The sequence below is a fragment of the Anoplopoma fimbria genome, chromosome 11, assembly GCF_027596085.1.
Source record: "Anoplopoma fimbria isolate UVic2021 breed Golden Eagle Sablefish chromosome 11, Afim_UVic_2022, whole genome shotgun sequence".
In the NCBI taxonomy this organism is placed as follows: domain Eukaryota; kingdom Metazoa; phylum Chordata; class Actinopteri; order Perciformes; family Anoplopomatidae; genus Anoplopoma; species Anoplopoma fimbria.
The window spans coordinates 6,184,001-6,206,500 of record NC_072459.1 but is presented as its reverse complement, the minus strand read 5'-3'; the positions used below and the strand labels follow the sequence as shown (position 1 = coordinate 6,206,500).

At 40.6% G+C, this 22,500-nt stretch overlaps 1 protein-coding gene across 1 annotated transcript in view; it reads left to right on the top strand.

Annotated features, from left to right (window-relative positions):
* The window catches only part of grin2aa (glutamate receptor, ionotropic, N-methyl D-aspartate 2A, a), a 131,235-nt gene that overhangs the window by 77,628 nt on the left and 31,107 nt on the right, over nucleotides 1-22,500 (top strand). Inside the window, 3 exon segments of the mRNA XM_054607241.1 lie at nucleotides 3,519-3,685; nucleotides 7,911-8,339; nucleotides 17,962-18,076. Coding sequence (XP_054463216.1) covers nucleotides 3,519-3,685; nucleotides 7,911-8,339; nucleotides 17,962-18,076 — 711 coding nt within the window.

Below are 22,500 nucleotides of genomic sequence, written 5' to 3'. Positions count from 1 at the left end.
CACCTCTCTGCTCTACCCATCTCATCTCCCTCTCTTTCTTTCTCTCTCTCTCTCTCTCTCTTTCTGCTCTGCATCAACATTTCCTCCCTCTCTCTGGACTTTAACTTCCTGCCACTTTTAGGCTAATTTGCTTTCTTTCAGTGTGTTTATTCTTAATTCTCTATCATGGCCTTCTTTTTGCACTCTGCATTTTGTCGTGAGTTCCATTTGTTATTTAGTATCTGTTCTTGCTTCGTGTCATATTGTCTCCCTCTATCTCTCTCCCACTCAACTGCATTCCAAAAAACCTTGGAGAAAACATGAATGTAATGAGCATCAACCAAACATATAATAATATAACAAAAAAGCACACGCATGAATACACAGCTATGTGAAATCCAGTGGTTCCATTTTCTCCGTTTCTGTTTTTGTTTCTCCTGGGTGGAAAGAGACATTTAAACAGAGAGACTTCAGATGGCAGAAACAGGATTGAAGTTGGGGTGTCTTTCTCTCGCTCTGCTGGAGAGGGAGAATAAAGACAGGGAGGTGAGGATTTATTCAGTTCTTTGTTGTCGGTGTCCTTTAGAGTCTGCTTCACTCAAGTGTTCAATAGAGGTGCCTCAGGTCTCAGAATTATAGGCTAGACCAACTTAAACTACCTGTTGTTGAGACAGAATTTAGAGGCCTGGTTTCACATTCTCTCCTCGTGGTGTTTCTGTTCATGCATCATGTAGAATGAGAATATCCAGCCCAGCCTCGATCGAACTAACCAAATCTCCGCAGTCCTGTTGGGTTCTGTTGGGTTTCGACGTGATGAGATACTGTGGAAATAAAGAGACGTGATTTGGCCCGCACAAATGAGCGCAGGCACGTGCCCAGCCTCATTTGAAAGCAGAAAAAAAGCTTTTTTTTTTTTTTTTTTTTTTTTGGTAATAGGAAGATTTCCGTTTTGTGGTGGAATTTGGCTTCCTCTCCTGGGGTTCCTGGAGCTTGAATCCTTTCAGACAGGCACACACAAATACACACACACACACACACACACACACACACACACACACACACACACACACACACACACACACACACACACACACACACACACACACACACACACACACACACACACACACGCAGGCATGTAAAACACTGCCAAAATATTATTGAAACTGAATTCTTTATTAGATTATTCACAACCAGTGTTTGCTTTTTGCTGATTTAATTTTGCATAATTATTGCCTTTGGTTTCGATACATTGTGCATTTTTGATATTTGGTGACTTTTCAGGTAAACTGAGGAATTTTTTTATCGGTTGATAGAATCCCCCTATGTCCCGAACTAATAACTTTCTGTGCTTTAAATTGGATTATGTGAAAATGCAAAGTCAAATAAACAGAAGAAATGCTGCATATTTATTGTAAGCACAGCTGCGAGACAGAAAGGAAAAATCATATCTCAATGAAATCAAAAGGAACTTTGACAGCACATGGGAGCCAGAACTGTCTTGTCGGCAGGTGTAGATGTTCTTAAAAACTTTCCATATACAATTCCATACAAAGTCACATAAATATCTGCCACCTTTTTTCTATTCTATGTATTCCACGAGGGCGGCCCACAGTCTTCTGTATATAGCAGAAAAAAGTGTGGGAGTATCGGCCGCTGCTGTGATGAAGACAGGAGGTGACACATCTTATAGCATGACCTCCCTCCTGTCCCACCATGCTCAAGCATTGCTTCAGTTTCTACCCCATTAGAACACACACACACACACACACACACACACACACACACACACACAAACACAGGGCTACACAGAGAGCCTCTGAAGAGCACTTGAGTCGGAGTATCGAGTGAGCCGGCCTCACACACAGATACAATACCGTGAAGGAGCACTCGAGAGTCTTGATATAGGGGGCTAAGAGATGCACAGTCACTTAAATAATATCCACATTACTCTGAGGCTATCAACACAGTGGGAAATGAAAAGCTAGGTCATGCATATAGCGATGAAATGACATTACATTAGACTGATATGGTTACAAGTACAATCCACTATACACAGTCCCTGCTTTCTATAACTTCCATCTCCATTTGCCACTCAGTTGTTTTATACCTACTCTGTGACTAATCCAGTAACTGTGTCTACAGGAAAAGAGATGCAAAATAATAGATAATTCAAGTCAATTCTAAATCAATAGGATTAATAAAGTTTTTGTTTTTTGTTCAAATTGTATTTTCTGGATATTTTCCATCAGCTCTGATGTGATTGAGGCTAATGTTAGATGGCGTTATGAGCCGTTGTACCACACAGTACTATAGCTCCTAGCATTACAGTTGCTGCTTCGTCACACACACACACCAACTCTCTCTTTTTTTACCCCAAGTTTAGTCGCACTGTGGATGGAGTCCTGTAGATGCAGGCTGCAGGCAGTGTGTGCATGGAGTGCGCTCCTTTTGTGTGCGGCAGTGTGTGTGTGTGTGTAGGTGCACGAGGTGCATGTGTTCATTTTAAGAGCAGGTGTGATCTTACAAAGTGACACCGGACGGAATCTCTTTTTTCTTCACTCGTCTCATGTCTCTCGCTCCAACCTTTTGTTCCGTGCCTCTTAGCCATCATTCTCTTTTCTCTTTCTGGATGTCAGTGTGCAGCCTTACACACACACACACACACACACACACACACACACACACACACACACACACACACAGAAGATGTGCACACACACTAACCTGCGAGTCCATCATAATTAGAGTGCCAAAGACAAGCGGTGTCAAGATAAGCCATGTGTGAACTCTCTGACATTTCAAGGTAACAGAAATCCTCAAACCCAACAAATCATGCAACAAACAACCAAAGACGAGCTGACGCTTCCGCAGTCCACTCATTTTGTGATGCTACGCTCTTTCTTTTCTTTTTTTTCTTCCTCACCATTCATCACTATTTATTGTGACTCATTTCACCTCGTTTAATAGGCTGCGCCATAATGACTCATTTAATACCAAACCTCCAGTATGAATGAATAGAGTTAATTTGTCCACCTGTAATAGTGCTTGTCTGCACTGTCCAAGCCCATGTCTCAGTTTGGCTGAATTAAGTGGCAAATGATTCTGAGTCAGGTTTAATGGAGTGGATACGTGTGCCTTCAGAGTGCATGTGACCCTCGTTTCTCCAGAACCGGGCCCACAGAGTTCTGCAGCCCGCCTGTACCGCACCAATCCAATTTGTGCTTAATTGAATTGTTCTGAGCCCCTCATCCATATATTTCCTCCACGAGAATCTTATTACTCTCGATGTATGTGTGTGTGTGTGTGTGTGTGTGTGTGTGTGTGTGTGTGTGTGTGTGTGTGTGTGTGTGTGTGTGTTTGAGAGAATGTCTTTGGTCTGCCAAATGTGAAATGGTCTGTTGGTGATTGGTATTTCTGAGATGCACTTTGAATTAGCATTAAAGGAAGTTAGACAAAATCCCAATATATCTACAACTAAATCTCTTCTTCCCCTTCTTTCTTCTTTTCCCTCCCTCTCCCCGGTTTTCTTTTCTCAGGATGTGAAGTCCACCTTCTTCCAGTTCGGTGCCTCCATCCAGCAGGAGGCTCTACTGATGCTGAACATCATGGAGGAGTACGACTGGCACATCTTCTCCATCGTAACGTCAAAGTTCCCCGGCTACCAGGAGTTCATCAACATCCTGAAAACTACCGTGGACAACAGGTAGGATCAACCAGACGCCTGCTTTGCACGGTTCTCCATAGTTTTAATTTCATTTTTTATTTATTTAATATTATAACTGTAGCCAACAAGATGATGCAGCAGAATAAACCTTGCCAGCTGTTGCAACAACATAGCAAACTTTACCCTTTTATTTTGAGAAACTCTAGATAAAGGGCACAAACTGCTTTGAGCAAATTGCCAATGTCAGCGTGCTAACGTGCTCACAATGACAATGCTAACATGTTGATGCTAAGCAAGGTTAATGTTTAGCATGTTCACTATTTGAATTTAGTTTGTTAACATGCTAATATTTGCCAAGTAGCTGTTAAAACAAATTACAGGGAAAGTTAATGAGAATGGCATACATTTTGTGTATTTTTGTCATAAACAAAGTATTGGTCGAGACTTTTCCAATACTTTACCACAAACATCAACTTTATGATGGCATTAAAGAAAACATCAGGGGATCAACAGAGTCAGTAGGAGGCATCATCAGGAGACTCTGAATGTCTGTGCAGATTTTGCGCCAATCCCTTAAGTAGAAGTTGAGATATTTAACTGGAAGTAAAAATGTTTTACCTGCTAGTGTCGCAAGAGAAATCAACAGAGCTAATGGAATTCATCCTCTCGTAAACATGGGTCAAGTGTTGAGATATTTATTTTATTTAAGTCTGGGTCAATTTGGTGGGCCGACCAACCAATTGACAAACATTGTCATTCATGCTGCTAGCTAGAAGGGCACAAAATCTATACCATATGATGAAAAGGCAGCTACACTCTTGACTTTATGTTGCAGGATTATTATACAGGGTTTAAAAATATGAACTAACCTTGCCAAACCTTGAAAGAAAAACACAATTACTTACAGTGTAGATAAACATCTTAAAAAAAATGATTCTATATTAAACAGATAATCTATATTAAATGGACTGAATGGGCCATTTTTTGTCTGCCTCATCTCTTTTGGGTCGTGGTTCCCAAAATCACCTATCAAAGCCAACAGCTTACACTTGAAGATAAAATTGAAGATAACAAGCACTGTCATGTTTGTAGAGTATACTGCATATACACTCCTACTGTACCACGGTCATTTCTACAAGCCCATTACTCCATTTTGTGTGCGATGTTCTCCGTTATCACTGCAGATTTCCCCAGAGAATGGAGAAGTTTACTTTTATAGAAGAGTTACTGCTCACAATGTCTCGGCCTTGAGTTTTTCATCTCCTCCATTCATACTGTGCACTGGCAGCAGGCGTTCTCAACCTTGTGTAACTCAAGGCCAACTTCTGATTGTTAAAAGAAATTCTGAGGACCGTCTTCCCAAAGAAATTAGAAACCACAAACAAAAGAAATGACAAAAAGAGGTACAAAATAAATTGTGCTGTAAATAGGCATTATGCCTGTATCAGCTGTAATCACCAAAATAAATAAGCAGCCTACCCATCAAAGCCTGCATTATGAATCCAAAATGATGCATTCAGGGTCATATTTCCTCACCACGGGCTTTGTAGATCTTACTTATTAGGCTTTTTCCTTTAGAAAACTTGCTAACTAACACTGGCAAAACACATAATTGTGATATTCAAACGTAAATGGTCTTTGAAAATATGCATTTAATTATTTTTTTAATGGGAATTCATGTGCACATTTAAATTAATAACTAGCTTCTTTAAATTACCAAAAATATATATATTTTTTAATTTAATCTCATGGCCCTCCAGTGCGGCCCGGCCCAGTGGTTGTGAATAGCTGTACTTCAAAGACAGCCAGCTCTAAAAGGATTTCATCAGCGTTCTTAAAATGAATGTAGATGACAGGTGGGTTTAGTACATAGGCAGTTTGGCTGTTTGCCACACCTTTAGGTCATTTTGACTGATGCTCTATCTCTCCGCAGAGAGCAAGAGAAAAAAACTGCTGAAGAGCACAGCAAGCCATCATTTTTGGCAAAAAAAAAAATGTCAAGTTAATGATCCATGTTCAGCAGTGTTGAGATGTTGGCAAGAACCGGAGCCTGAACCCGTGATATATTAAAACCCAGCTGAAGAGGGTCTTTTTCATTAGCAGTTACTCTTTATGTCAAACCAAACAGCGATTCAAACACTCTCAGCCTGTGTCTGTATTTGGTAACACTGGCAGCAATTGTATTATTTACACGTGGAGTGGCAACAGATGGTTAAGTGGCTGATTAAATAGGATTATGAATTCGTCCCTCAAACAGGTGTTGCTATCAGGAAACTGGGAAGCGTGAGCTACTTAAAATGTGTCATAATTTATCTAATCTGACCAAATGAGTATCAGATCCTGTGCACATTTTCGCTTCCAGCAGGTCCAAGCCCCTTTGTTTATGTTGTCGATAAATATCCACTCCATGTGCATGCGTTTACAACACTTTTTGTGCAGGATAGCTCCACAGCGTTACAGATTTGTAATAAAGAAATGTAATTTAACATCCCAATGTCAATATTTCGTACCGCCTCCAGAAGTGATTTGACCTCAATGTTGGAATGAAAGACATCATTTATGAATCCAGAAATAAAAAGCCCAATAACTTGCAATTACCCGGCGTCGATTTCCTGTGTCAGCATTCAGCTGGTTCGCAGTGACTTCGTCATGGGCAGACAGCTTTAATACCAATAAACTTCCATCATTCACAACAGAAAGTTGCTCCAGTCAACTCAGTGAGTCAAGACTGATGTGACCATGCGAACATTTTAGTACTGCAGCAGCCGAGATGAAATACAGGCCCAGATATATAACATGAGAGTGAGGATATGTATTTTGTGGATGGCTACAAACGTTCATAGTCTGATGGAGATGAATGCGGTCAGGTAGGTGCTGTGCCAAACCAGTATCATTTGCAGATTAATGATGACAGAGCTGGGTTTTTAGACGGGAATGGTTCAGGCCTGCACGATCTGGATCATCTCAAACACACAGCGTACACACTCACATGTTTCGACCCATGTGATCTGCAAGTAAAGCTGTGCTGAGGGGTAAAAAAACATAATAATAACCAGTATCCACAACTATATGAAGATTTATTTAATGAAGAGGATAAGTATTAACTCGGTAGGTGGTCGGTTTGGTTCAAAGCAAAAGATTTGTGACCGGGTTTCTCAGATTTCTGTGTAGAAAACAGGAAATGTTTTTGTTTTGCTTTTAACATTACGGTGTTACATTCTCCCATACTTGTTATTACCCATGAATGTGTCTCTGTGTATCATTGTCTCTCTTTACTAGTTTTGTCATCGGGGACCTGTAGACCATTATCACTCTGGACAGCAAGCAGTGGACAGCAAGTCCCAAATCACTCTCATGTTACACTACTTGTCTATTGTTGGATTCTTGCACGCAACTTTACTGCTTCCCTCTTTTCCCTATTGTGTGTCACTGTCTCATGTGTGTTTATGTGTGTTTATGTGTGTGTGTGTGTGTGTGTGTGTGTGTGTGTGTGTGTGTATATGTATTTGTCCCTCACTCTGCTAGCTCTGCCATCAAGGGCCTCTGTACATCCTGATACCACAGCATGCTATTAGTTTATGATATATCATTTTCTTTAATAACTTACATAACCGCCACTTCCTCTGTTTCTGCTGCTCTTCAGCCGCACTGAGAGCTGCTGAATATTATCACTCTGGACGTTAAAGAAAAAGAGCAGCCAGTCCCACTGGATGAAAAAAAATAATAAGAGCTTGTTACTCCTAACTCTGGCTGAAGAACTAGATATGAAATGCTTCAGAGTTACACAGATCTGTTTTCATTCACAGTTTCTTTCAGTATTAAAGGTTTGACATCAGAGGTTAATCTCTATGTAAAATATACTGAGCCAAATGTTTTTGCAGGGATAATGAAACATTAATGAACCTACTTTTTGTTTGGTTTTCTGCGTTTCCATGTTAGTAGCAGCATTATTTTGTGATTAGTGCACGCTGACCACAGGCCCTCTCACATTAGTGTTTGTTCTCCTCGTCCTTTAGTCGTGCGGGCTGTAACCTGCTGAGCATCATTATACAGGACCAGCTTTAGCATTTGCATTCTCCATTTAGCCTTAATGTGTTTCCCCTGACAATAGGCACTCTACACCTATTAGCATTCACATCGCACTTAACAATGATATTAATTATAATGGATAATTATAACTGCCCTCTCCAGCACCTGAGCAAAGTTAATAGGCTATTAGTTCAATATTAACATCTCACTGCTGTCCTCGTTATCCTTGCTTTAGTTTTGTGGGCTGGGACCTGCAGAATATCATCATCCTGGACGCAGTGGAGGAGGACAGCCGGTCTCAGATCATGCTCAAGAAGGTCCAGTCCCCGGTGGTGCTGCTCTACTGCTCCAAGGACGAGGCGGTCTACATCCTGGAGGAGGCGCGCTCCCTGGGCCTCACCGGGTTCGGGTACATCTGGATCGTGCCGTCGCTGACCACGGGGAACCCGGATATAACGCCCGAGGCCTTTCCACCGGGGATGATCTCGGTGTCGTACGACGACTGGGACTACCCGTTGGAGGCGCGAGTCCGGGATGGCCTGGGGATCATAACGTCGGCCGCGGCAGCCATGCTGGAGGAGTACGGCGACATCCCCGAGGCCAAGACGTCCTGCTACGGCCAGATGGAGAAGACATCCAAGCTGCCCCCCAGTGCGCTACATAAGTAAGTCAAGTAAAGTTTAGGTATTCATGTCTATGATTATTAGCAATACAGTGAGCTATGTGTCTTTTTTAAAGGAGAGAAAAAATTGAAACAGCACAAATTATAAAAGTTTCCATGAGGTTTTGTGTTTTCTTTATAACATAAGGAGAGAAATGTTTGTGTGCGTGGATGTTTGTTTGAATGCATGGCTTCCTGACACAGTCTGTTTTTACCCCTAGTGATTAGAGACTTCCACAAAGTCTACTTTAAGGATAGAGGTTGAAGAAAGATGCAATTACTGGGTAGAAAAAGAAGAGTTAGAGCTAAGGGGAAGTGCGGGAGTCAGAGAGAGAGAGAGAGAGAGAGAGAGCGATGGGAATGAAAGAGGTGAATGGGAGTGTCATGAGGGTGTTTGTGATTTAGGCGGTGAAGAAACAGGGAAGGGAAGAAATTGAGACCAAGGTAACAGCGGGAAGCCGCTACAAATGAGTGCTCTCCAAAATTGAAGAGCTCCTTGATGAGCCCTTCTGTTCCTCTTCTCATCTAGTCCTCCGCTCCTCATTCACTCTCTCTCTCTCTCTCTCCTGCGCTCCTCCTCATCGGGCTCTCGCTCCCCGGCAGCCAGTGGGAGATGCTGCAGGTTTTGCCAGCTCTGTCTGGCTTTCCATCTGGCAGAGGAGGGAGAAACACACGCAACTTGTGTTTACATCCCAGTGTTATTGGTTTTTTTGGTTTTGTTTTTTTTTACATTTTTTTCTTTTAATTAATCAAGTGTGAAATTATGAATATTAAGTCTAAGTGGTTAAACTGAATTACAAAATGTATTTCCAAAAGCAAAAATGCTGCAGGAAAGCTGTCTGTGAAACTGTGCAACAAAAAGATGCTTAAATGAGAAAAATGATTGAGAAGAAGAACAAATTTAGCTACACTCAAAACATAAGGATGTATATTGATATTGTCATCCATCGGAGAACATTATGCATTAATATAATTGGAATTGATCATGTCTCCAATCATTTAGCTTTTGTCTCAGATAAAGGCTTGAATTACGGCTAAAATAACTTATTATATATATATGACAACAATATTCTTTAAATGTCCTGTTTGAATCAGTTTTGAAAGATATGTTTTATGAAATGCTTTTCTGAAGCTTAGTCATTGGTTTTTACCCAACATCATCTCAAAAGTTTGAATGATATTCACTTCAAAAGTAAATAACAATTTCTCAGGTACTCAGAGCAAAATGAAGAGAAAGAGACAGCAAAAGGGAGAGGGAGAGAGAGAGAGAGAGAGAGAGAGAAATGTTTTCCTGTGAGGTCATCATACAGCGACTGTCTTTACATTTTAACCAGCCTGAAACATTTTCATAAAATTGGCCAATAACTCAACCACAAACTCTTTTTGGCTTTTATGGCTAAAATTCCATCACAGGTTGCCTTTTTGTCCAACTTATATCCTGCCAAATTTGCATCAGCATTTTGGATCGATTCTCATTTGGGTTCTGCAGAAACCCAACCACCATGGGTAGTTGAGGGGGGCTGGGAGATTACAGCGCTCACTGAAAAAACAGGGCTGGGCTAACTCTACCAGTTGTCATTGAGGTCACAGAAGAGTGACTGTCTTTGATGAGCCTCCACTCATACATTATGGTCATTTTGTGCAAAAGGGACCGTCAAGTATGACTGATTACGCCTCTGATTACCTCAATGGGACTTTGAATACCAATTCTGCACTAATGCAGCTCCCCCCTTTTTGTTCGAGAAACACAGATACGCTAAAAGAGAATTACGGAATATCCAGAGCCAGCTGACTTTGTTCCCAGCATGCTCTGCTGCCTCAGGTTGTTACCCAGGTGATGAGTGGCCACAGATGGCTCTGTTGTGGGTGAGAGCGCTCAGCCAATAGGGCTTCAGGGCCAGGACACAAGGAACATGATTGGTCAAGGCTAGGTCGGGGCGACGGGCCAGTGTGGGTTGTTAGACCATCAACGGCTGTCATGGGATATAGGGGGACATGGCCAGCGTGCACACACACACACACACACACACACACACACACACACACACACACACACACACACACACACACACACACACACAAAAACACACAGGCAGATGGGCTGTATGTAGAAACGTACAGCACCAGTGTGAGAAATTGGAGTATGTGCAGTGGGTTAAAGTATTATATCCTTGTCATTAGTTCCTCAGGGGGTCCACTGCCTTGTTGTAAGCAAGATGTGGATAACAGCAGTATCTCATAAGCATTCGGCTGACGTTCAGTATAAAACGCCTCTCAGACTAAACTGTGATTTGTAATAAACAATTTGATTCACAGTGGATGCTGCCAAAAACATGTCGCTATAAAACAATACCTGTTTTGAAGAGGAGCGAAATTAATAGACGGTGCTGAAATCCCAGAAAAGTCTGTAGTTCTGGGGGAGTTTTAGCTCACTCACTTCGCCTCTTGACAGCTGTAACGATAAATCCACTGCGACACATCCAAGATGAATATGTTTTGCAGAGTAATGGAAAAAAATAAAATAATAATAAAAAACAGGAGACAAATGACCAACTAAGAGCGCTGGCCGGTGCAGCAATCAAACCGAGTGACAACCTGCGCTTCATTTAAAATATACCGTGTGGGTTCGTGTGTGTGTGTGTGTGCTCGTGTGTGTCTTTGCTCGTGTGTGTGCGTGTCAGAAACAAGAGAAATAACCCCACCCCTGAGAGAATGTTCTGTCATGGCAGATTTACAGTGCAGCGCTTACCTTGCTGTGGTGAACAGTGTGCCTTAAAAGACTTTAGCACTTATTTATCAGTGTGTGTCTGACTGTGAGTTGGAGTCTGTGTCTGTGTGTGTGTGTGTGTGTGTGTGTGTGGTGTGTGTGTGTGTGTGTGTGTGTGTGTGTGTGTGTCTGTAAAAGGTGTGGTGCTAGTAGAGTTCTGACAGGTAATTTCAGTCTCCAGCCCTGATATATGAGGGTCAGAGCTCGGGAAACACACATGAACACACACACACACACACACACACACACACACACACACACACACACACACACACACACACACACACACACACACACATTAGACACACAACACATACTGAGTCCTGGGGCAGCTGTCCTGAGAGCCGTGCAGACATATACAACACATAACGCAAAACAAATAACGCACTACACACTGCAATGGAGAATTTCCGATCATGCGATTTACTTGTAGAGTAGCATGTTCGAACTAAACACTTGAATTCTAATACACACAAGTTGTGTGTGTATATACAGTATATTGTACAAACCAGCTTTGTGCATTCGTAATTTTCACTGAGTCAGAGACATCAACTATGAATAATGTTTTTTCCAGAATGAAAACAATGATTCAACATGAAGCCAGTCACCCCACTGCTCATGAGTATTACATTACAGCATGATCGCTGGCTAACTGTGTTGATCTATGTGTATTTTATGTTTTCAATATTTGTATTATTCCACATTTTTGTCTCCAAATCTCCTGCGACTTGTGACGAATGAGATCTCACGCGGAGTAGTGTGTTTGAGTGGATGGGTAATATTCTTATGCTCAGTGTCAGATAACCAGAGGAGTTGGATAGACATAGTTGATAAAAACATAACATAACAGTGTAAGTCAGAATATCTACAAATCATGAAAATCATTTTAAGTAATTTTGCCCCCAAATCTAAGTATTGCCCTGCGGGTAACAGTCAGTGTGGGACTGATCCCTTTTTAATCTGATAAATCTTTGTAGGCCCACATGAGAACACAAGAGCTCTCATTTTAATATTGTTTACATGAAACTGTGATTGCCAAGCAAAATCAGATACTTTCAGTTTGAATCTAGAACAATGAGCTAATTGCAGTCCAAGTCCCCGCTGCTTAGCCTGAAGTGTCACTTAGGAGCTGGTGGGGGTGCATTTAATACCACACTGCAGGAGCAGCGTTGTCCAGCGGGTGAAGGGTGGAGCTCCCTCAGATAATACTGATTATAGAATTAGAAGTCCTATTGCAGAACTGACAAAAGCGCTTCAGAACGGGCCAAAAAATCTCAGTAAAACAGTATAGTGCTTACAATTTATTCAAATAATATAACATTAAACTATCCTGCATTATTATTTCTTTAACTATCCAGTATCATAAAATTGAGAGCTCCGCGGTGAGTAAACATTTTAATGTAGGACTTTTACTTTGCTGCATTAACAGTTTAACTTTAGAAAGAAAGTTTTGAGAACTGTTAATAAAAGCTGTTAATATGTCCCTTTTGTAGGTTTTAATATGTTTCACCCAAGAAAGTAATCGTTGAGATTTCTTATTTGTCGACCGTTTTTTTCCAAATTATGCCTGTTATTTAAATTTGCTGCGATTGTTTTTCGGAGATTTTTCGAGGTCGCTATGGGCCTTAAACCGTCCTGAACGTCGCTTACACAACCATCATAGTTAGATGTATTAACACTGCCTTCCAAAGACAGAAACAGTAAAAAGGGGGTTGAAGTCTGACAAAATAAAGGAAAAAACGAAATACTTTTGCACAAGTTTGCCAATTTAAATTGCAATTTTTATATTTGATTTAGCTGCCTTAAGTGACATAAATAACAAACTTTGGAAAAAGTCTGTAAATAAGCCTCAGCTAAAACTAGTTGTGCCCGGCAAATAGATTCTGGTCTCCATTTGACTGGTAATGGACAGATACAGCCACCCAGACTTTCTCCTCCCATCTGGCTGCCTTACTTGCTTTGTAGGACAGAACAGTTGTCTGCATTGTGTTCATTACCCGGGAGTAGCATATGATTGACAGCTAGTGTGTTACATCTCAGAGATAAATGAACCACCGAGTTGCTTTTGGTTTGACTGCACACAGAGTGAAGAGACAGGTAGATGTGGGACTGCAGAGAAGAAGATATTAAAGGAGCCTAGTCGGTCCCAGCTGCAAATCCCATCGCACGGGAAGTTTATTAATTTTTCATCAGAGGTAAGGGTATCTAAGAAAGGTGCTCCAGTGTTGTGCAGGGATTCCTGAAATGAACCTCAATTAGCATAATGGAGAAACGAGGCCCCGTGATGCTCAAGCTCAGCTACAGTATAAAGAATCCCCAAATCGAAACACACTTAAGCCCTGTTTTGTGCAACAAAAAGGAATCCTGCTGAAGTAGCTGTTGTGGACACGTGTTGCAATTTTATGGTGCGACTACAAGCCTTGGAAAAGAGAAAATGTAATTGTTAGCATTAATCTTGTGCTGCCTGGACTCACACTGAAAAATAACTGCACAAACATAATGTACACCGGGGACAACAGGAGGGGCAGAGACTCTGCTAAGGCAGCATCTATTTCCCCGTGTACAGTCATCATTCAGGGCACGCTTAACACATGCCACCTGAGGCACGAGTGTGTTTTCAAGTGACTGCCCATCATTGGGTCTTAAAAGACCTAAATCAGCACTGGTAGCGCCTTTTCTTTTTTTTTATTCAGACTTCCCAGACTCCCGAGTGTGTGTGTGTGTGCATGTGTGTGTGCTGTTGCAGTCCATAGATCATGAGTGCTGACAGTATACATCATCGCTTTGACTGGTCCTTGTCTTTACAAAGGATAAATGTCTCTATCTTTAACACACACACACACACTCATCTTAACATCCTTGTGGGGACTCTTTCGTCCTGCGGCAAAGCCTCTTTAGAAACCAAAATGATTGATTCATTGACTACGTTTACAAGCAGACAACTATTACAATAAGATTCTGAATATGACAATATTCTGAATTTGATATGGGTCATGTAAGCAACGTTTTCTGTTCGGATATTCAGAGTTAGGCCTTATTTGGAGTGGGACATATTCCAATTAAGACATGTGGGACAACTATTTCCATATTATTTGAGTTTTAGAAGCTTTTTTGGACATGTGTACAGCACATTCAGATGGTTATACACAAACCAACTAGATAACAGTTTGCAGAGATGTACGCCTAAAAGAACAGCCCTACATTTTTGATCGTAAGCAGAAACAAATCTACTGTTAGACATTATAAAAAATACTTGGACACCAACATATTTTTGTATATGCGCAACACCAACCTTTTCAATAAGGTGGTTGAAGGAGTCAGCAGCTCAGGTGGAGTGTTGTCTTCTTACGGATTAAATGCAAAAAATGTAATATTGCTGTGCATGTAAAGGTACTTATTGTTTCTTATTATTAACATTATTCTTCTTAAAGTGTGAGCTCGGATTTGCCTGCCGAAGTGGCAAATTAGACATTCCAAACCGTTTTACCCTAAAATAAGTAGAAGGGAGTAAAAAATAACACAGAGGATATTTTTATCCGAACTCTGTCGAAGCTTAGTCCTCTTCCTCTCCCGTCACACTTCTCTCTCCCTCAATCTCTCTAATCTTTATACTCTCACTTTTCTATTTTTTTATTTTTTTGGGTGCTCCTTCTCTGCTGTCTCCCCTCCTCTGCACCCTCTTCTCCCCCCCCTCTAATGAATAGAGAGATTACTGATATAATGGAGCTCTGGAAAGTGAGAGGAATTGGATCGCTTTGCTATGATCTCAGTGCTACAGGGGAGAGGAAACGTTGTGGGGGGAGAATTGTTGAGATGGGCAAAGTAATTGTCTGTGGTTCTCTGTGTAAGTGTGCTAGGATGTTCATTCAGGGTTGTTTAGGGTCACATTATGCTCCAGCACTGCCTCCGTATCCTAGCAACGCCGTATCAGGTCCACCTGTTTGATGGGCGTCGGTCCAAACCTCCTTGCAGACACACACACACACACACAAACACACATGCATACACACACAAACCTGGCCATCTTTTCTGCATCCTGGTATTTTTGTTGTATAATATAACCGTTGCTCAACTTTGATTTTCACATAAACAGCTAGTGACCCATATATTTTACCGAAGTCATGATAATAACCATCATTTTCTCAGTGGTGACAATTTTCCTTTAGCTTGTTTGAAAAAGCCGAGGGTTCAATTGAATGGAATCGCAGATATTTCTTCTTTTTTTTTTCCACTGCACTAAACATGGTTTCTATGAACATAAATCCCACAGAATGGTGAGATATTGCTCCAAGCTGCACATTCACACTGTTCCCTTGAATTAAAAGTTTTTTCCTGCACAATGGTTATTTGCTGACACTTTTTCCACAGGAAATGATGAATCAGGTTGTCTGGACATCCTCACCTACTCCCTACCGCCTCTACCAGGAAATCCTTTTGTTTTACTGATTCACCTTACATGATGTGCTACATAGACACATATTTCTAAAGCCCAGCAAAAGTTTTGACATTGTTACTTCAGAGTTACATCAGATTCTTTGCAATGATGCTGTAAAGAACATTTTTTGATTTGCTGGTTTGTGTCAAAAGAAATGGAAGCATGGACAGAGAGTGAAAATAATCCAAATGAGCAACAAAAGAGAGCAAAATGTACATTATACAGACGGAAAGAAGAGCAAAAACTCCAACTGTGCATGTGTATGTGTGTGTAAATGGTGTGTGTGTGTCTCTTCCAGATAGATGGTTGCAAAGCGCAGAATGGGCTGTTGTCTAAAAGACGAGCCTGGGCGCTGGTATTGATTCCAGCACCTCTTCCTCTGCTGAAGTCGCACATAATTGGGTTCAGCGCTGCGCCAGGGGTCCAATCAAATGGCTTAATACTACTCACCTGGTTGCTTGCAGGCCAATCAGATTATTTTAATCACAAAACCCAGTCAATCCTCTTATCGCTGGCTGATTTCATCTCAGCATTGAGTGGCTGTGTGCATGTGTGTGTGTGTGTTTGTGTGTGTGTTTGTGCATGTGTGTTTCCAGCAGCAATTTAAAGGGACACAAAGGTAGTGCAAAATCTCACCACACACACAAACACAGTAACACTTTCTATGACACTATAATGCATTATAAACATACTTATAATACATTATAATCTGCTCATATCACTGGATAATTATAGGTATAAGCACTCATTAATATACAGAATCATAGTGTTTTATAGGTCAAATAGTTGTATTTTTTTAAATAAATGATTTTAGGTTTATCTAAGTTTTCATTGTTTGCTTTTAGAAAAGTAAAATTCATATCACAATGTTTTTTTGTGTTGTTCTTGCATATAGATTCAACGATATTTTTTTTCAAACCATACTGAAATCAAACTATGGCCACTTAGACTAAATTCTAATCACGTTATAATGCATTATTACAATTAATAATGCATGGTCAAAAGATGAACATGCATTTTACTTTAAGAATCATACTACACTGTGATCCTTGCAAAAAAAATGTCAGTGATTGTCCAGTGAAGTTATGCTTTATGATTTAAATTATGAATTAAAGTATAGTAGGGTTCTTGACCTTATCAGTCATTATAAAATGCCTTAAAATGTTTTATGATTAGTGTTGTTAAGCATTTTGACTATGTATTAGTTTAATTATACAGTGTTATAAACAGATTATAACACATATTACGTATGTTGATATTGCATTATAGCTGGCCGTCAAAACACAAATATTACACAGCCTTTTTCTGTCACCATCTTTGTGACTGGGTATGGTAATTGTTTTCATCCGGCAGATCATCTGTTGGTTAATATAATATTATGCTTACTAATCAATGGCTTTAAATTAGATAGCAAATTATGAAAAGTTTTGCAGGGACACATATGCAAATAATCAGAGAAACAGGGACCAGATGTATAGAGGTAAAGGGATAGTAATATTAATATTACTAGTAATATTAGTATGATTTTTTTATTTTTTATTTACCAAATTAGGATTATTGGGCGATATTGTCACCGATATAAATGTCTTAAATATACATGAGCATTCAATGTGTCAAATCTAAAAGCACAGTTTTTGCCCCATCGATAGCACCACCTTCATACACGGCGGCGTGTGCGTGCACTATAGAGTACACCACATGAAACGCATCACCTGCAGCGCTCCTCTGTGGCTTTGCAGAGATTGTGTCTGGTGGGTCCGTGTTCCATTTAGAAGTTTTTCCCCTGTCGACCCGGCCGGCAGGATGGAGGAGAAGAGGAAGAAAAGGAGGAAGAAAAGGAGGAGGATCTGTCTCTCCCTCGTTGTACATGACCGCTGACAGAGGGAGCGAGGGAGACAGAGTGGGGAAGGACAGCCATGATTAATGTGGAAGCTATGTGGACCCAAGAATATCCTCCCACTGCCCTCCATCTTAGCTAATGTGACCTGCCATATGGGTCACTCATCACAGCATGTGTGTGTGTGTGTGTGTGTGTGGGTGGTGAGTGTTAGTATGGACACACTATGGCTTTAGGTTCTATCCATTGTCACTTTCTGCAATTTCTTTCGTCTGTCTGGAGCTTTTTTATCCGTCAGCATTACGCTTTGACTCTCGATACAAAAGAGCCTGTGTGCATATTTTTAGTTTAGTAATACTCATAGATTGTAAATTGTCTTTTTCTCATGCTAATGTAATATAATTTCCCCTTTTCCTCTGTTTCTCCTCGCCTCCATTCATTTCTTTCCTTTATCTCATTCTCTGATTTTTCTACCTTTCCCCTCCCCCATTTCTTTGTCCTTATCTCTCTTACTTTTTCACCCTCTGCCCTCCTCCTCCTCCTCCTCCTCCTCCTCCTCCTCCTCCTCTACTCCTCTCGCTCTCAGGTACATGATGAATGTGACATGGGATGGCAGAGATTTGTCATTCACAGAAGACGGCTACCAGGAATTCCCAAAGCTGGTGGTCATAGTCCTCAACAAGGAGAGAGAGTGGGAGAAGGTAGGATCTTTAAGTGTGTGTGTGTATGTGCGTGCAAAAATGTGCACGTATTACTGTAAGTTCCACCGGGACGAATAGCTATACTGAGCACACCTAGGTCATGTGTGCCATAATAATTGTGGCAATTTCTTCTATTATTACACAAATATTGAAAAATGTAGTTTGAACATGTAGCGGAATACAAATTAAAGAAGGTATAATGAACAGAACTGATTTTGTTATATATATTTTATCTGTTTTATTTATAATATATACTATACTATATTATATCCCATCCTATATTAACCTGTACTATATTATAACGATGTGTTATACTGTTTTACAGACAAACACTTATTATCATTACCTAATCACTTAATATATTCTGATGTGCACTGTTTACATTCTATTCCTCTTTTATTTTGCCGCTACTAATCACTCTATGTCACTCTTGTGTTGCCTTGCAATTTTTTCTTTAATTGCTCTGGTATAGTTTCTATATTTACTTCTATTCTTCTTATTATATGTTCTTATCAATTCTACTTTTTATTTAATATACTTCTAATAATCTATTTTTTTACTTTATGTTCTTATTTATGTCCTTGTGCTGCCGCAACATCTGAATTCCCCCTCTGGGGATCAATACAGGCTTATCTTGTCTTATCTTATCTTAAATGTATAAAAACAGGATTTCTTTTAAATACTTAAAAAAATCGCAGGGAGTTTGGTTGGTGGCTTTTCAGAAAGTTATTTGATAATTTGGCCTCCATATTTCTAAAATCCTGGCTACGGCCCTGGTGTTCCTGTTTGTGTTTATGCTGCTTTTGTTAATTGTATGTTTCACTTTGTTGCTTTTTCATGATCAATACTATATATGTTATATTATTGTATATGATCCTGCAATTCACTCTTAATATATCTTGCATCATAAGCGCCAAACATATCTGTTATAACCCATATTATGTGATAATATTGTCCTACTGGTCGAGCTCTATTACAAATACATTTCCTTTTGTTTTTCTCAATTACTGACTACACAATAACTTTTTTACCACTAACATTGCAAACCTAAACAACAAGCTGTGGTTTGATAAGAGTCCAGGTAGTCAGCAGTAAACTGCAGAAACAAAACCAGCAATAAGAGCTGGACACCAGAGTTGTAAAATGCCTCCTCTGTCTCGTCGTACAACACTTAGCTGATCAATGAGCTCATTTACCAAAAAGCCCATGGATTTCTTTTCTTAATGTGAGGTAGCTTCTATAAAGAAAATGGCTGAGTTTTCTCGCCATTGTAATGGACTTTAAATGGCAGCCATGCATCTTCATACCTTCATCCGACTGCCTCAGAGGCTTAAATTCAGCAGGGGTAAGGCTGAGAGGGAAAGTTTGAGAGAAGAATGTGAAAAGAGAGAGAGTTGTGTGGTTTTGTATTTCTATCTTTTCATTCCTGTCCCCGTCTCATGCCATCACCTCCATTTTTTGGTCTCCTTCATCCCACTGCCTTCTTCTTCTTCCCTCCCATCTTCCGTCTTTCCCTAAATTCCCCACCTTCAACCTCCTTTCCCTTCCTTTTTACTTATCCTTTCTGATTCCATTTCCTCTATTTTTTTCCCTTCATCCCTTCCCTTTCCCTTCTTCTCTGGACCAGATAATCTGTGCTCTCTGTCCGTCTTTAGCTGTGATTGCTGTTGTGGTCTCTGATAGCACTTCAAACCACAGTTAATCAAAACCTGAGACCTCCGTTATTGGGGTTTGCAAGGGGTCACTGCTCTTGCATGTGTGTGTGTGTGTGTGTGTGTGTGTGTGTGTGTGTGTGTGTGTGTGTGTGTGTGTGTTGTGTGTGTTTGTGTGTGTGTGTGTGTTTGTGTGTTTATTCTTTCACACTGGTTTTTGACAGAAACACTTTTTTGAGAGACTTGTGCGTCGACTAATCTGCTTTTTATTCAGGTCACATCTGTGTGTGTGTGTGTGTCTACGTGTTACAGTATTCGGTTTAGTTTGCCGCAATCCGCACAGTCTCCACCCAATCTTTGAGACTAGCTTTTTCATATTTCATACTGACACACACACACACACACACAACACACACACACACACACACACACACACACAAACGACCCTTTGTTGGTGTGCTGAGGGGAGGTAGAGTGTGTTGTTGTAAACAGAGAGCCTGTGAAATTGATCAGTACCACTTGACAGTGGTGCAGAGAAAGAGACTGAAAGCAAGAAAGACACGGAGAACCAAAGTGGAAACATAATTGGGAGCTGCTCTCTCTTTCTCTCTCTTACTCTCTCTCTCTCTCTCCCTCCCTCCCTCCCTCCCTCCCTCTGGTGCAGCCGTCCCACCCATGCGCCAGAAATCAGCGGCACACACACACACACACACACACACACACACACACACACACACATCGAGAAGAGAGTGAGAGAGAGACTTCCATGATGATCAAGAGATAAAAATTCAGTAACTGCACTAAAATATGGATATGCACTAAAAATATAAAATGTGTCCCCTTGAGGCACAGGAGGAGGAGACAGGGAGAGGAGAGAAATATGGAGCGATACCGAGACGAGCGAGCGATAGAGACAGATGGGCCGAGATAGCGAGAGCAAATGAGCATGAGAAAAAAAAGAGACACAAAGAGATCGAGAGAGAGGAAGGGCGAGGTGGAACTGAGCCAGCAGCTTGTGTATGTTTCCTCTTTCCTTTTTTTTTGTAACCCACTACAGGTGTGTCGCACTCAGGTTTTCAAAGCATCCACACCTGCTGTTCTCTGCAACGCACAGAGTTGGTTACATGATATATTTTGGATTTTTTAGGATGCTTTTAGAATTGCCACACCTGTATGGTTGAATGCAATGGTGTTTATTTTAGGGATTATGTTATCGCCAGTGAATTACTGTTTCATTCTAAAGAGGCGCAGACTGCAGCAAATCATGCGGGTGTATTTGACTGGATCATAAGGCTGGATCCAGTGCGGCGTTATGGGGGCTTAATGCAGAATTAGGCTCTTATCTGTGGAAAATGTGGTGTAACAACTGAACAGATGTAGTAGCAAGAAGGAATGATGATTCAGTCCTGCTGGGAGGTGCAGTTTTAAGCACTCACCATGAATGTGTAGACACAAAGATGGTGCATGCTGTGCTTTTTTTGTGTGTTTCACAAAACGCTAATATTTTGTAATGATGCTGCACTCAGGGACGCAATAAATCAATTCAATTTTAGTTGAGTATTGAACAATTTAAAGGACCTTTATTTACTTTGAGGATAAAGGCTACACACACAAACACGCAAACATTAAATATTTTTCACCCCCGCCTTATTAAGGTGTACATTTAACCCTATCTGCTTTGCTAAATATAATGGCTCCATCACCTATGAGGCACTTTATAAAGAGTGCAAAAATAGCTGCGCTTTTAGCTAAATGCTACCGTCAGCATGTTCAAGTATTGGACAAAATGAAGTAAAACCAATGATGGTGCTAGAGGAGACGGGTCAACCACCAAAGTCATTAGAATTTCTCCTTTGGGGGACATGAATGTATGTATGTGCCAAAGTTCATTCCAATCCATCCAGTAGTAGTCCAGGCATTTCTCACAAAACTGCAGATTTGAACTTATCAGAGGATCACCAAAGTCATTTGCATTTATGGTCTAGTAACCCTGAAGGTCTGCAAAGATTTTGGTGCCAATCTATTGATGAGAAATTGAAGATATTTTTCACAGGATAAGGGAAAACTAACCAAAGTCATTAGGGTTCATCCCCTTGGCACCATGAATATGTGTGATATTTCAGTCAGGACCAAAGTGGTTGATCGCTTGACCATCAGATCACTTCTTATATTTATGTTATGCACATATATATATTTATATATATGCATAACAATGCATATGACAGTATAGATATTCATAAATATGTATTAATTGACTGGGCTTTTAGAGTTACATTTCATGAAATCAGGAAAATTATAGAAGATTAAAAAGTGACACCATGTCTTAGATGGTGCAGGTTTGAGGAAATACATGTCTTTAGAATCAGTGACAGAACTGATGACACGTGTTTTTATTGCATTCAAAGCTACAGTATGAGACTGAAGGAGAAAAGTGTATTTACCGATCAGGACCAGGATGTTATGTTTTATTCCTGCTGAGTACATGGAGTGTGTAAATTGCTCCAGGAACTGCTGCAGTGTTAGCAGCCAGTTCACAAAATAATTATTACAGACAGCATGGGATTTGTGCTTGGAGAATCACAATACGGAAAGCAGACACATGCACGTGCACACACACACACACACACACACACACACACACACACACAAACACACCCTTCCAAATGAACACACATGCATTTTTTCGATCCATTTCCTCACAATTCTCTGAATCTTCATGAAAGCGTCCCACTTTGAGAAAAGATGTCTAAATCCATGGATGAGTTTTTTCTC